The sequence below is a fragment of the Aptenodytes forsteri genome, unplaced genomic scaffold (genome assembly GCF_000699145.1).
Source record: "Aptenodytes forsteri isolate BGI_AS27 unplaced genomic scaffold, ASM69914v1 Scaffold151, whole genome shotgun sequence".
Classification (NCBI taxonomy): Eukaryota; Metazoa; Chordata; class Aves; order Sphenisciformes; family Spheniscidae; genus Aptenodytes; species Aptenodytes forsteri.
In genome coordinates, this window is record NW_008795939.1 from 2,958,665 (window position 1) to 2,973,788 (window position 15,124).

Genomic DNA, 15,124 nt, shown 5'->3' on the forward strand with positions numbered 1-15,124 from the left:
TAGCACTTGAAACAACTCATGATACTGTTTTTTATCCTTTTGCTTGTTCACCTGAAACACTGCTGGTGCCACTATTGCTTCAAGCTCTTTAAAAGTAGTGGTTAAGGGCCAGAAGAGCAAAGACAAGGACAAAACACCATTGCTTCAGGGCTCTATTCAATTCTCTTTAATCAGGCAGAGCTGCCATTGAAATCAGTGACAGCTTTGCTTGAACAAGAAGGGCCTAATAGGGATTTTAGTACTTCTAGTGTGTAACAACAATCTACCCTACATGGCAGGACGTATGAAAGAAAGGGAAGGATGTTTTATTTGGATATAAATGCAAAACAGTTTCTGTTCTAAAAATGGAATAATGTGTGAAGTGTTTAATTGTGATAACAGAATGGGTTTTGCTATTCTTTTTTATGAGGTGAGGTGAATATTGGGCTAGCTACAGAGATGGATGATAGCAAAACAACCCTTGTAAGTCAGCTATCTGGTGAGATATTTTGGCTTTAAATTTATATAGATTTCTGTAGCACAGAATTGTAAACTGAAGACAAATATAGCAATTAAGAAAACACTTTGTGTCAACTCTTCCTTGATGTAAATTCTGATTTGTGGAGTGCTTAAAGATTTGCTTTAGGCTCCACTTCTGAGACTTTTTATTGCTTCTGAGTATGGAAGAACAGCATTCTCATTTTGTCCAGAAGAGGTTAGACATCCTCCAGGTGAAGCAATCAAAATGCTTAGAGAGCCATCAGTAGGTTACTTTTGGCAGTGGAAAGGTCAGAGATAGGCTTACACAAGGTACTGTGTACTCTGGCCTTGGCCTGGCAAAACACTTAACCCTGCTTAATCATAAGGGCACTTTCAGATGGAGCTGCACTGAGAGTCAGTGGACAGGCGTTACTGGATAAACGCCAAGGGCTTCTTCATACCTTCCAAGGAAAATACTGTAGTGTCATGGCCAGTCCCTCAAGTTCTTGTTTCTCCTTTCCTGGTCTCTGTGCTTGCATAAGGGCGGTGTTACAGGATAGGGATGGGAGGTTCAAAGGAAAAGTACTTTGTGCTGCCTGTGCTCTGCAAAAGCGACTCAACAAGGAACTTAAGTTTCCTTACCTTGTTTTTGTTCCTAAAATGTCAAAGTTCATGCAGCTCAATTTTTTCACTGCAAACCAGTGAGACAGTGGGCTATAAGCAGGACTTTTATTTCATCCAAGACGGGTGTACCTGCGTAATGTGTGGAATTTGAGAATATGAAAAAAGCCAGATGTCTAGTCTCTGAAAAACCTTTTCGTTGTACTTCAGCTCCCCTCCCCTCATTTAGTTTCCAAAACAAGCATGTATTAATATGAGCTGAGGTGATTTCATCCATGTCATTCCTTTTACTAATCATGCTTTGAAACTTTATAAAAACCTTCCAACATCCTGTGAAAATTTAAGTATAAAAGTATTTCTGTGTATAGAGGGAACAGCATGGAAGAAACATGATTTTCTTAGCTAGGAAAAGTGTTTGGCAGTTGTGGGCTCCACTTCAAATTAAACTTTTGCATTGGTGAGTACAGAAGCGTGGAAAATGTATACAATTTAAAGTCCGGCTGGCGAGCAAGTTGTGGTAGGTTGGAGTGGGGGGATTAACTTTTAGAAAGGTGATGCTCACCGTCGGATTAATATTGCTGTCTTTTGCAGGTTGTAGGTGTTCATTCAGAGCAACCCATGGGAGAGATTATTTGTTTTAGACTGAAGAAATTAAGTTCTTGATATATAATAGCTGCAGAGCAGCTTGGGAAACTGGTGATATATTGCATATGACACAAGTGTGAGGCAGCACAGCCCATAGGATTTATGACATATTGCTGTGAATATTCAGAGCCGCTCTTTCCAAAATAGCAGAATGCTGCTGTACCTAGAAAAGTCAGGAAGGATAACTGTTATTCTGAGGAATACTGATTTGAGAGGGCACTAAGAATTATTTAAAGATTATTAATTTATTGAGCTGTAAGAATGTCTGAACGAAGAAAGAGCAAGGAAAGGATTTCAGCCTCCAGCCTTTCTCTCCTCCTTTCATAAGAATTTGGTATCTGTCTCTGATCCACCTTTGAGAAACAGGGGGCTTTTAGCTACTTCTGAACAAGTATGTAGACCTGAGTTATCCAAGCAAATATGCAGTAACTTGATTCCCAGTGCAGCTGATCCTTAAATGACTAGTCTGTGCACCACATAAAAGAAGTCATTTATGACACAAAAAGCTTATTTGACTTTGACCTCTGTTCCGAGTGAAAGATCCTTTTTTTGTCAATCCAGTAAATCATACCTGATTAGAATGGAGCTTTCTAAAGTAACTTAATTTACTTCTTCAATAAGGAGCATTCATTAAAAGGGAAAAAAAAAAAAAGTGTTTTCTTCTTCTAATACTTTTGGCCACATCATCCATGCCATCAGTTGCACCTGTTTGGAAGGCAAGGAATTTTGTAAGCCAGAATTTTGGAAGTATGTGAAGTAGTCTGTGGGAAAGGAAGAGGAGGTAGTTGCTTAATTTACGTTTCTGGAGTCCATCTTCCGTTACTAGGGTTCCTTCTGAGATCTGTTGAAAGGTTGTGCACAGCCAGAAATTACTCTGCAAGGTGTTGAGCTGCTCAGCATCGCATGCTCTCAAAATCCACCAGAAAATGGGGAGCTATGTCTGCAGAAAACAAACTTCGTCCGTATCTTGCTCATTCTCACACTGATGGGGAGTCTGGAGCCATACGTTGAGGTATAATGTCACAGAAGCCATGCTCTGTGACCGGCTTTCTAAACCCACCAGATTTGAAAGATGCCTGTATTGCCTATTAATTTATGACTGAACAAATACTAACTATGGCTTTTAAAAAATATGAACTTTCACTGAACATAGAGCATGTATATCTGGCAAGGAATCTTTAATCTGTTTGGGTAGAGCACAAGGGATCTGGAAAAATATGACTAACTCCAGAGCCAGACTCTGTCTTCTCCAAAAAGCCTGTTGACTGTTTATTTGACAGTAAATGAGAACCTGACACAATTTAAAAAAAAAAAAAAAAAAGAAGAGGAAAGCTAATCTCAGCTAAAAAATTTCTGAAAGGTGTTACCATCTTTTATGTGAGTGAAAATATAATGGATAACCTTGTGTCAGCAATGCTTTTGGCAACTGGGCTTGAACTGATTTCTAACTGCCTGTATTGTCCCAGATCTTTCAGGACCGCAGACTCTTGCTTCCCAAATCAAATATCCCAATATGAACGGTATAGATTATTGACATTAAAAGCACTGTTCCATTTTGTTCCATCAAAATAAAGTTAGAGATTCTTAGACAAATTCTGATGCTGTTTACTTGTAATCCCTAAGCAAGGGGTATTTTTTTAGTATATTGCCTGTAGCAGTAGCTGTATTTCAGTAGAAATTAAAAAAAAAGGATATGAAACACATTTATATTTCAGTACCCTAGAAATGTACCATTCTTGTAAACACAACTGTAATATAAAATTCTGGTTTAACTCAGCTGTAGTTGTCCAAAAGAGGAGAAGCTAATCTCAGCTAAAAAATTTCTGAAAGGTGTTACCATCTTTTATGTGAGTGAAAATATAATGGATAACCTTGTGTCAGCAATGCTTTTGGCAACTGGGCTTGAACTGATTTCTAACTGCCTGTATTGTCCCAGATCTTTCAGGACCGCAGACTCTTGCTTCCCAAATCAAATATCCCAATATGAACGGTATAGATTATTGACATTAAAAGCACTGTTCCATTTTGTTCCATCAAAATAAAGTTAGAGATTCTTAGACAAATTCTGATGCTGTTTACTTGTAATCCCTAAGCAAGGGGTATTTTTTTAGTATATTGCCTGTAGCAGTAGCTGTATTTCAGTAGAAATTAAAAAAAAAGGATATGAAACACATTTATATTTCAGTACCCTAGAAATGTACCATTCTTGTAAACACAACTGTAATATAAAATTCTGGTTTAACTCAGCTGTAGTTGTCCCACTGTAAGCAGAAAAACATTTGAAATTTGTCGTGAAAGTATAAGAGAGTCTAGAGAAAACCACAATGCCAGCTCTAAGTACATAGTAATTTAAAAAAAAAAAAAATAAAGATGCCACACGGGGAGAAAATCAGTCTTGAGGCAATCTTAGAAATGTCATGACTGAGGATAATTCTGTCGCAGGCATTGCAAAAATTTTAGGCAACTCAAAATTCTGAATTAATTACTTGTGGGAAATTGCTTTTTTCAGATGATAATTGTCACTGTTTCTGTAGGGATAGAGTATATAAAACTCAGTCATGCTCTTATACAGAGGAGAAGATGATCCTCATTCTGCTCAAACATTTTTACAGGCTTACTGCAGGGAGTACTGGCTCTTTTTAATACAGAAAGCCTGAAAATTCACTGTCCTCCTGCAGCTTACTCTTCACACAACTTGAAATAAGAGAATTTCCTTTCAGATAATTTCCTGCAGTGATTTCTGAAGCTTGTTCAGTAAGGAATTGTCATTTGGTGTGATAAAGCTGTAAGAGATTTTATAAATGAATGGTTTATATGTTAGTATCAAAACCCTGTTCTGTCCAGCCAAACTATACACCCTTGAGTACCCGTAAGTCATCATCTGAGTAGTCCTGAGCTGCTTTAATCTGAGAACTTTTCATAGTTTTATATTTGGAAATGTTAATAAAGCCCCAAATAAAATCTTAATCTGAATTTAAAATGGATTAAAAGTATCCATCCTCTCCCCACAGTGTTTCCACCACTATGCTTTCTTACCTTATCTGGCTGTTACTTACAGCGCTTCATTAGAATTCGGATTTGTCTCTGCTAAGTTCAGATGAATAATTTATACTTCATTACACATATTTTACTGTGAATTGAACAGACACCAAAAAAAGCCAAAGACTGTAATGACTTATTTACATTTTCTAAGTAAATTGTGATGGTATTCTATGTATCAGAATAGTTCTCACTTTTGTGGTTTCTGTACTCTTTCAATGCGGGACATCAACTGTTTCAGTATCACAAAATGACTGATTTAGGTCAGAATTGCTCTGAAGTACAAATGATATCAAAAGAATGAAAAAACCCACTCATCTCATTTTTGCTATACAGTAACATACAGTTACTGTATACAGTTACTGTACAGCAATGAAAATACTGTTGTGGACCTCTTAACTGTGGCGTGCAGTTTGCAAAGAGTAGCTGAAGCTCCCTGTAGCAATGTCTCTGGTTTGCCAGATGACAAAAGACCGACTTCATTTGTATAAAATGAGAAACATTGCTGTTTGCCAGCCTGTTGTTATTCAGTGCTATGTCTTGATCCAAGTAAAAGTGGCTATGTGTGACCTATAGTCTCCAAAGGCTCTACAGATGTGTGCATAAATAAGGGGTAAGAACGGCACAACAGCTGTGTTCATTTCTCACATCAATTTGTGATCAGACTTCTGAACTGGCTATGTTGAGGAAAATTTCAGTGCCGCATGAGGGCACATGAGCTGAATTGATAGGAAGGTCAACCTGTGCCTCTCTTTAAGATTTTGCTTTGTATTTTACCTCTCAGGTTGGTACAAGAGGATGTGGGAATGGACATCCCCTTTGCTGAGGGTGTACTAAGCCCCAGTTCTACAGAGATGAGACCCGGTGAGAGAAGCTCTTACTCATTTTCTTAATTATATCTTATTCCCTTGGCATTTAATTATGCAGTGAGAAGAATGTTTCTGTGCTGGTAAAGAATCAGTTCAGTGTTAAAAAGTGTTAAGTTTGCTTTATTTAGTCAATTTTCTTCTTCACTTGAGAAATGATAATTCTAGTGTGCCATTTTCTCTTGTGCATTGTTGTCATCGCTCATTTAGTCCTTGTGAAGTTTAAGTAGTTTCTATTATTTATCTTATATTTGACTACTGTCTAAGTGAAATAAGTTAGCATTAGAACACTTCAGACAGAGCAGCTTGAAATGTGCCACACAATGCAGTGGCAAGGGGCAAAGCCATACCTAGCCTTTGTCTTGTTGAAGACTACTTTTATTTAAGACTGATTAAGAAACTCGGAGGTATTTTTCTGTTACTGTGTTGAATAAGATATTGTATAGTTAAAACTAAAGACTTGCAAATCAACACCACTTGCATAGCACCAAGTGCATAAGAAAATAAATATTTACAGGGGATTTTCACTCATATAAATTTTTCCAGGATTCAGCAATGTCTTGGTTCACAATCAAATGATTTGTATATTGCTTTTTAAATTCTTGAACATTGTGGGTTTAACAGAGCATGTTCAAGGCTTGATTTTCGTCTGCTGATTGCAGAAAAGTGGATCTGGATTTTGCATAATTTAAGAGCTCCCAGCTACATCTGCCATTCCTGTAGATGCTTGTTTTATTTCTTTAAACATTAATGTTGATATTTGTGTTTTATGTTAGGTGGTCTTAAATGGCTTTGTGTTACTAAAATCGATCTGTCCCACTGTGGTTGAAGGTGATTCTTAAGCATCTTGAAGATGAATTGTATGCAGAGGAGATAAATTTCTATTTTTCTTCCTTTTTTTCAGAACCTCCCAATTCTCTTGATCTTAACGGTTCCCATCCCAGAAGGATAAAGCTCACTGCTCCAAATATCAATCTCTCTCTGGACCAGAGTGAAGGGTCTGTACTTTCTGATGATAATTTGGATACACCGGATGAAATTGACATCAATGTAGATGACCTTGACACTCCTGATGAAGCAGACTCTTTTGAATACACTGGACAAGGTAATGTTCTAGATTGTAAATGTAGAGTTCATCTCTGTTTCTTTCTTTACTGCCTAGATGATCAGACTCATGTCTGTCAGGCTATGAATATGGTTAAAGCATTTGAGAGTTAATGTTAGGTGTCCAGATATTTTTACTGTCTGCTAGTTTTTAACCTTTCTTCCCCTGTGTAAAGTAATACATTTCTACTTACGCAGAGTGCAGAAAGACATAGTACAGCTGATCAAATAAAATAAGAAGAGCTACCTAGAGAGAATCAAAGTCCTGTCTTTGTCCAGTACCATAGGACTTGTCTGAAAAGAGTTGTTCAAGAAAGAGAAAGCAGTTGCTCTCTGTTGTAGAGAATGCTATAGCTAACTGCACCTTCGTGCAGCTCTGGCCAGCTCTAGATTACAGTTACATCAGTAGTACTTAGGGATGTAACCTTGTGTTGGCTGACATAAGTTGCGCCGAAGAGCTTACAGTGTATAAATGAAATAGACACAGCGTGGTGAGAGAGGTCTTTTGTTAGTGAGAAAGGTCTTTTTTTATTCCCATGTATGGTTGGAAAGCTGAGCCATGGAAGGTGTGTGCATGGCATGATAAAGCTAGCTCAGGTGATGGAAAACGGAATTCCTCATTCCGCCCATTTAAATATGCTTTCTCAGCAAGGCTAGTTGAAGAGCATAGATACACCCTGAAGTGTGCAATGGATACTTCATTCTTCCTTCGCATATTAATGAATTTCTCTCTTGTGGTGTAAAGGTGTTTTATACTGTCTTACTCACTTTACTTACCCTCATGATATACGAAATAGGGTGTTAAGACTCATTCCTTGCTAGTACCTTAAGAACCATATAAAAACTGTATTCACTAATGTAAATACATAAAGATCATAAGCTATTTGAGGGGAAAATGAGTGTGATCATTTTACAATCTACAACAGAAAGAAACTTTAAAAATGGATAATTTTAAACTGAATTTTCCCTTGCATTTAAATTCTCTATTGATAGTGAGGTCACTATAATTTAAAAACTGTATGCTCTTTTGAGCATAAAAGAACAGTTTAAGTGGTATTGCCAAAGAGGCATTACTGTGTACTCAATCATGCATGAACATCTCTAATGTCACTTCTCATTAGAAGGCCGATTTCCTTATGGGTAGCTGCAGAGCATAGCCATGAGTTGCTTGATGGTTACAATATTTTGTAACAAAGGTTAAAACTAACACACACACACGTTCATACCAGAGCAGCGTGTGCTTGCAGTTTTAGACTGTTGTGACCACTGTGTGAGAGCAAAAATCTCTGTCTGCAGTGGAAGATTTTGCCTTTAAGCCCTCAAGTAAATAAATTCAACTCCAGTGATTTTGGTGGCAGTTGTATTTATGGCAAGCATTTCTCCCCTGCTTTTTTTTGCCACTTTCTAAATGTGATGGTGTGTTCAATTGCTAAAGTTAGACCAGTTTCTCTGAACTCCTAAGTGAAGAAGAACACAAGGTGCCTGTGTTTTTGGTGACATTTTTACAGTTGTGTAGTTTGATCTTAGATATACTTAATCAGCAAAATGTCCTCCACTTAGATAAGCTAGGAACAGAGAGTAGAAAGGGAAAAAAAAAATCACATTTTATCAAAATAAGCCAGCAATAAAATAAGTAGGCTATATATTACATGAATCTGGTAGCTAAGAGTATAGTCGTAAGTACTAGTGCAGAATGGTTTATTTGCATGGTAAATAGCCTTTGTTGTCTTTGTACTTCTGTCACTCTGCTGTTGACCAGTATGCGCTCTGCTGTTACCAGCACTCATAATGTCCCACAGATCAGTGTCTCTAGACTGTTGTGCCAAACCCAGGGAAGTAAATACTGAGAAGATGTAGCTGTTGAGACTGTAGAGAACAGTGATTTTTAGCTTGCCACGCTCAGACTGCTGAAGGTCCATTTGAACTGTAAAAGGCAACTGAGAAAAGCAAAGCTGTTGTCACGATTCAGGGGTCCACCTCATCGCTGGAAAACTGATGGCTCTGTAAAACAAGAAATACTGAAACCTGTTTAAAGGAATGATGAAGAATAATCATCACAACTGCAATGTGCAAGAAAATAGATGAGAGTGGAAATACCAAAGTACTTGTCTTAAACTAGCACCTGACTTATTTAGGGATTGGTCGATCATCAGTTTCACAAGGTTTTTTTTGTCACTAATACCTTACACTTAAACATTCTCTTTCAGAACCTGCTCTTGTTTCTGAAATGAGCTTTTTATGATTATTACATTAGATGACATAAAAATTGCATTCTGAAAACCATATGTGCATATAGGTGAAGGCCTCCCCCCAAATCAGTGTTATTTGGAAAGTAAAAGGGTGTTTATTATTTTGTCTGCAGATGTTTATTTCCTTTCTGAATTTCACACTGGTGCATTATTCTCTCCAAAATCAACACTCCAGGCAGTAAAGCATTGCCACTTCGTCAGGAAGAGGCGATCTAGTACCATTTCTATCCAAAAATAATTAATTTGGCCAGTTCCAGCATCGTAAGTTTTATCAGGCTCTCTTTTCATCGTTTTTCATCATTTGCAGTTTCACCACCAACAAAAAAATTTTCAAACCCCAAATACAATTTCAGCATTAGTCTGCCAGTTACCTAGCCCAGCCTCTTTTCTCTAAAGCTGTTCTGCCAGCTACAGTTCTCTCCCTCAGCCATGCTCTTTCTACCCTCTGAGGAACCGCTGACCAGGCATTTTTCCTAGGCTGGTCTGATAATCATGTCTGTCTATTCTGAAAGCACCTGAGCTGCATAATGGCATCCTGTGGTGACCTTATATCCTTAAAGGAACGGACCACCCTGTGATGGCCTGCCAAAGTTTGCATAGCTTGACTGCATGCATGTAGTTTTCAGATAGTTTCCCATGGTACCTTTAGAAAATTAACATCATACAAAATTGCATTAAGATGTCTAGGTTTGGAGGGAGTGGGGTTATGCATTTTGTAAGCTTGTTCCCAATGTCATGGAATATGTGATATTTCAAGACTGAATTCTAAGTATATTATTAAACATCATGAGCATTGTACCCTGAGAAGGCATGAATACATACTTCAGTTCCACAATATATAATCTACTGAGCAGCAACTGTTAAACCAATTTGAAATAGTATACTTGAAAAAAGTCACCTTTTGCAGTCTGTTCTTCCTCCCAACCTTAGATCTCCTCAAACTCCCTTTATTTGCAGTTCCTAAGGAAAAAAGGCTTATGTGGTCACATTATATATGCATGTGTATGTATTTCTTGATCTTCCATCCCTGTTTCCACCATTAATACACTTTTACTTGATTATGTTTTTAACTCATTGGCTGATTAGGCAGTGAGGTAGGAGGCGAAATATTACTGCCTTCTTGCAAGATTCCAGCAGGCAGGAATTAGGTAAAGAAAAGAATTGGTGATAGACTCAACTTTTGGTGCACGTGGGAGAATCTACCTCAGAGAGGGGGACCTTCCGCCAGTATTATTCCCTAATAATACTTTGTATTAGGGACAGAAAATACAAGACAGGCAGCAGTAGAAATTCAGACTTCATTAGTTCTACTGTAACAACAACAGTGTGCTCAATCTAATATATATTTTTAAAAAATTTCAAAGCTTTTTGTGTGTTTTGAGGAACTTTATATTCCTAACAATTTGGTGGAATTATTGATAGGTTTTAATGCAGAAATCAGTTTTACAAATTAATAGTCAGTACATGTATGTGCCCATAGGTTCTATGTTGTAGATACATGTGATATATACACAGTGTACTATCTTATTCCTGATTTCATAAAGATAAATTATTTAATTCTTATGATGAACTGGTGTGTTTTAAGGATCATATACTTCCATTTGTGTGAGTAGTTCAAGAAGCAGCATTAATCAATGAGAAATCCGAAGATAAACCAATACATAGAAAGGTTTGAGGACTTGTATGAAACATTGTGTTCTTTACTTCTTCTTGTCAATTAAAATAAATTCTTTTAGTTTATTCTTAACTCTCATAGATTTCTTTGGTATTTTCAAATAAGATGTCTGATCAGCTTTTTATGTACACACATGTATGTCATTATGTATCTCACTATATCTTTATTTAATGTTACCTCGCTTATTGACTTACATGATCAAATTCTGCTCTTACTTACTGCAGAGCCAGAATAATACTTGAAAAAAGCCCGGCTGATTTTATTTGTTTACCTCAAATATGTGTAATGCATAAAATGTACAGAATCTTTACTATGAAGATAAATTAATAATATGCACACAGCCACAAAGCAAAGGTCCTTCAGCAAAGAGGGTTTTTTTTTTTCCCCATGGAAAAAACAGTATGTTGTAACAATAACTAAAGAAGGAAATGAAATAATTCCAGCTGTGGACAGCATCACTTTTCACATCACTTTGTAACCAACCATTAAGTTTGGAAAACTGGAATGCAGTTAAATTTGTTTTTAAGAGCCATCTCATCAATGTGCAATGGAAATGTAGATTTTGTTAATTACTTCACAGCTTTTCTGAAACTAAGAGTATCCAGCAGAGAGGCTGTGCTATGAGACTTCATAGTCTCTTGTCGGCCATGCAGTTTATTTATTGTGATCATTGTGTCTGTGGACTACGTGTACCTGTCCTCTCACGGGTGCTGAATTTGTTTTTAAGAGCCATCTCATCAATGTGCAATGGAAATGTAGATTTTGTTAATTACTTCACAGCTTTTCTGAAACTAAGAGTATCCAGCAGAGAGGCTGTGCTATGAGACTTCATAGTCTCTTGTCGGCCATGCAGTTTATTTATTGTGATCATTGTGTCTGTGGACTACGTGTACCTGTCCTCTCACGGGTGCTGGTATGAACAGGCCAGATTGCCGGGCTGCTCTGTACTTCACATCTGGGAGGGAACTGGTATTTAACCTCAACTGAAAGGCCCTGGGGGAGGTGAATGCTATGCTTATATGAGGATTCAGGATTATCTCATGACCGAAGCAGAGGAAGATGGGTGTTCTTCATATTTGCTGGTGCCAGATGTGAAGAGATTGCAGACAAACTGGGAAAATGTTGAGAAGCTGTAGCTCAGTGGTAATTCCTCTCTAGACAAGAAGCATCGCTGTGTACACTTTTAGTTCCCTATTTTGCTTTTTAATATAGTTCTCATACCTGCAACACAAAGATTTTTAAAGACCTACAGTGCAGTATCTCTAGTGATCAGTTTTACTAACTGGATGCAAAAATGAAAAAAAACCCTGGCAGTATTCTGCATAGTGATAATTGCTGCTGTTCTTTTTATGTTCATAATGATGAAAAGTTTAAAAATATGGAAACTCCTTGTTTACTGACTGTTAGATGATCAAATTCTGCTCTTATTTATACCAGTGCAGATCCAGGATAGTGCTGTAAAAATCCAGTTGATTTCAGTAATCCATTTCAAGTGTATGTAATAGAGAAAATATTTAGAGCTTTTACAGAAAGGTGTAATATATACAATTTTATTTTTCAGAAGAGCAGACTGCTACTAAGGATGCTTCCCAGGAGGAGTCTGAATCAATTCCAGAGTACACTGCTGAAGAGGAGCGAGAGGACAACAGGTTATGGAGAACGGTGGTTATTGGAGAACAAGAACAAAGAATTGATATGAAAGTCATTGAACCGTACAAAAAGGTCATTTCACATGGAGGTAGGAAAACCCTGAATGCATTTTTTAGATTGATGTAAAAAATTCATGCTTTATTGAGCATGATTTATTTCTATTTTAGTTCAGTTACCATACTGGCAAGGGGAGAGAGAGTTTATTTTTCAGCCATGGCTGAAATCAACCCGGCTTTCAATTCAGTGTGGCAATGACTAACGAGTATTTAAAATACAAAGCGATTTCAGGAGCAACAAATAAACTGACATACATCTGTCAGTAACAATCTGGTCATTGTAAGCTAAAACTGTCTTAGAGTAAGGAAAAAAACTTTTGTCCTACAGAAAAAAAAAAATTTGAAAACTTTATTCTGTGGATTTTGGCAAAAACTTTTGCACGAGGAAGTATAGTGCTCTGTGATTTGCTGAATGATGTATGTGAGTGCACAGATCTAAACAAGTAGAGTGGCAAAAGAAAAAAAATACAGTTTTCCCTGGGGCTTCCATTCATCTGGCTACACTCCTTATGTTATTTTTCTGCCATTTATAATTGTCAGCAGATAGCATTTCACCAGCAACTGTTTTATGTTTTTTTCACATAATTTGTTAATGATTATCAAATAGCATATCAAAGAAAACATTTGAAGTAGGAGAATGACCTCATGTGCTTGCTGTGTTGTTTCCTTTGTTCACCTACTCCCTAACCTCCTCAGAGAGGTGTTACTAGCACACTTCTGTATAAATTAATTCAAATGGATAAATACTACTATAGATATTGAAGGAAGAAAAGAAAACAAAGCTTTTTAAGTACCTTTTCCTTGGTGTCTCAGGTTTAGATTATCTTTGGATTCTATATGTTTGGGGGACACTGTTTGCCAACTGTTAAGTAAGGTATTAAGTAAGGATGAGTTCTATTCCTGCAAAAACTGAGGCAGGTAACTTAGCATCTCAGAGGTAAGATTTGTGAGTTTATATGAGGATGCTTCTGTTACAGTGTTGCTGATCTGTAACGTCATTTAAAGGTAGACCATTGTTTCCAGTATATTTTCAGTGTTGAGTCTCTATCTGGTAAAAGTGACATAAATAAATTATGGTTTATTATATTACCTGAGGATGTGGTCCTCAAATTTGCACGTTTACATTAAAAGCAGCTAAGTGCTAGCCTACAGATGTTCACAGTGGCCAGTGTGCAGAAGGTTTAGTCAGAATCAATAAAGACATTTAAACCTCCAAGCATTTTCCCACTGTAACAACAGCATCAAAGATTTATGAATGTGATGACACCTCAGACACAGTTTGGCAAACAGACACAGATGGCATAATTTAGGAAACAAACATGAAGTATTTTAGGGCCTTGCTAACGGTGTTTATTTATATGTTTTTTTGTATGCTGTAAACTAGTCTAGGTACATTTGTGGTGAAAACTGTCACGTACAGTTCCTACTACATGCTGAGGTACACATTTATACCAGCTTTTATGAAAAATAAATGCCAGCCCATTTTAGTGAGTGGAGAAGTAGCTCTTAATTGAACAAGGACTAGTTCCAGTGGCAGACATCTCTGACGGCAACTATGAAGTACATAATAATTCACAGTTATCGATGGGAGTCTAGGCCATTCAGCTCGGCTCTCAGTGTGAAATAATCAGGATTCAAATTTTACGTCTGACATCTTGTTTTGTTAGATCGCTCTAAGATAAAGAACATTCTGTTTCCTTTACTTTTGAATGGGTGCTGGTCAGTAACTTAGCCATTGTAAAAGAAACATTGTGAGATGTAACAATAAGTTTCAGCCCACCACTGGCTAAATTGGAAATATTGCCTGAAATCTAGCCATATCAAAGCAAGTTAAGGACTGGATTAAATTTTGTCTTTATGAAGTGGCAGACTGAAGATGTGGAAACAAAATAATTTTGATGCATGGGTCATGGGAAAACTTTGGACAGCTTGTAGAGTTTCTGTGTTATGGTGGCTAGGCCTATTCTGTACGATGTTCCCTTTAGCAATACTTTAGTATCTTTGGAGTGCTTTAGAGGGCCAGGAATCCTTCCTTTAACCTCAAGATTAAGAACAGATTCTGGCTAAAATTAGTTAATTGGAAGTCAGGTCAAGCATCTCTTGATGATTCAATGATCTACTGAACATTCCTCCCTGCCAAATGACAGATGACACCAAATGCAGAATCTAGATGGTAGCCACAAAATAGGAAAGGGGAGAGTAGACTTGGCAGTCTAGGTGTGAGATTGCCTTCCCCATATGTTGATGGAGAAATTTCTTAGAGATCTGTCTCTTTGCATAGGCTGACTGACAATTTGGGCAAATGGCTTTTACTGGCTTCTAGTGATGAATTAAAAAGCACTTCTCCCTTGTGAACGTTCCTTGTCTACAAGCATGTGTAAGAAAAAGTGGCTTAGATTTATCTGTGGGTTTTTCTTCTGTGTGCTGTTAGGTGGCATCTGCACATAATCATTTTGCTTTACATTGTCCTGGTTTCAGTTGGGGTAGAGTTAATTTTCTTCCTAGTAGCTGGTACAGTGCTGTGTTTTGGATTTAGCATGAGAATAATGTTGATAACACACCCATGTTTTAGTTGTTGCTAAGTTGTGCTTACACTAGTCAAGGACTTTTCAGCTTCCCATGCTCTACCGACTGAGAAGGCTGGAGGTGCACAAGAAGCTGGGAGGGGGCACAGCCAGGACAGCTGACCCAAACTGGCCAAAGGGACGTTCCATACCATGTGACGTCATGCTCAGTACATAAACTGGGGGAAAGCTGGCC

At 37.5% G+C, this 15,124-nt stretch overlaps 1 protein-coding gene across 1 annotated transcript in view; it reads left to right on the forward strand.

The window, feature by feature from the left end:
- Positions 1-15,124, forward strand: part of PRUNE2 (prune homolog 2) — a 124,690-nt gene that overhangs the window by 86,201 nt on the left and 23,365 nt on the right. Inside the window, exons 12-14 of the mRNA XM_019473644.1 lie at positions 5,549-5,628; positions 6,535-6,735; positions 12,220-12,396. Of these exons, the coding sequence (XP_019329189.1) occupies positions 5,549-5,628; positions 6,535-6,735; positions 12,220-12,396 (458 nt within the window). The remainder of the gene's footprint in view (positions 1-5,548; positions 5,629-6,534; positions 6,736-12,219; positions 12,397-15,124) is intronic.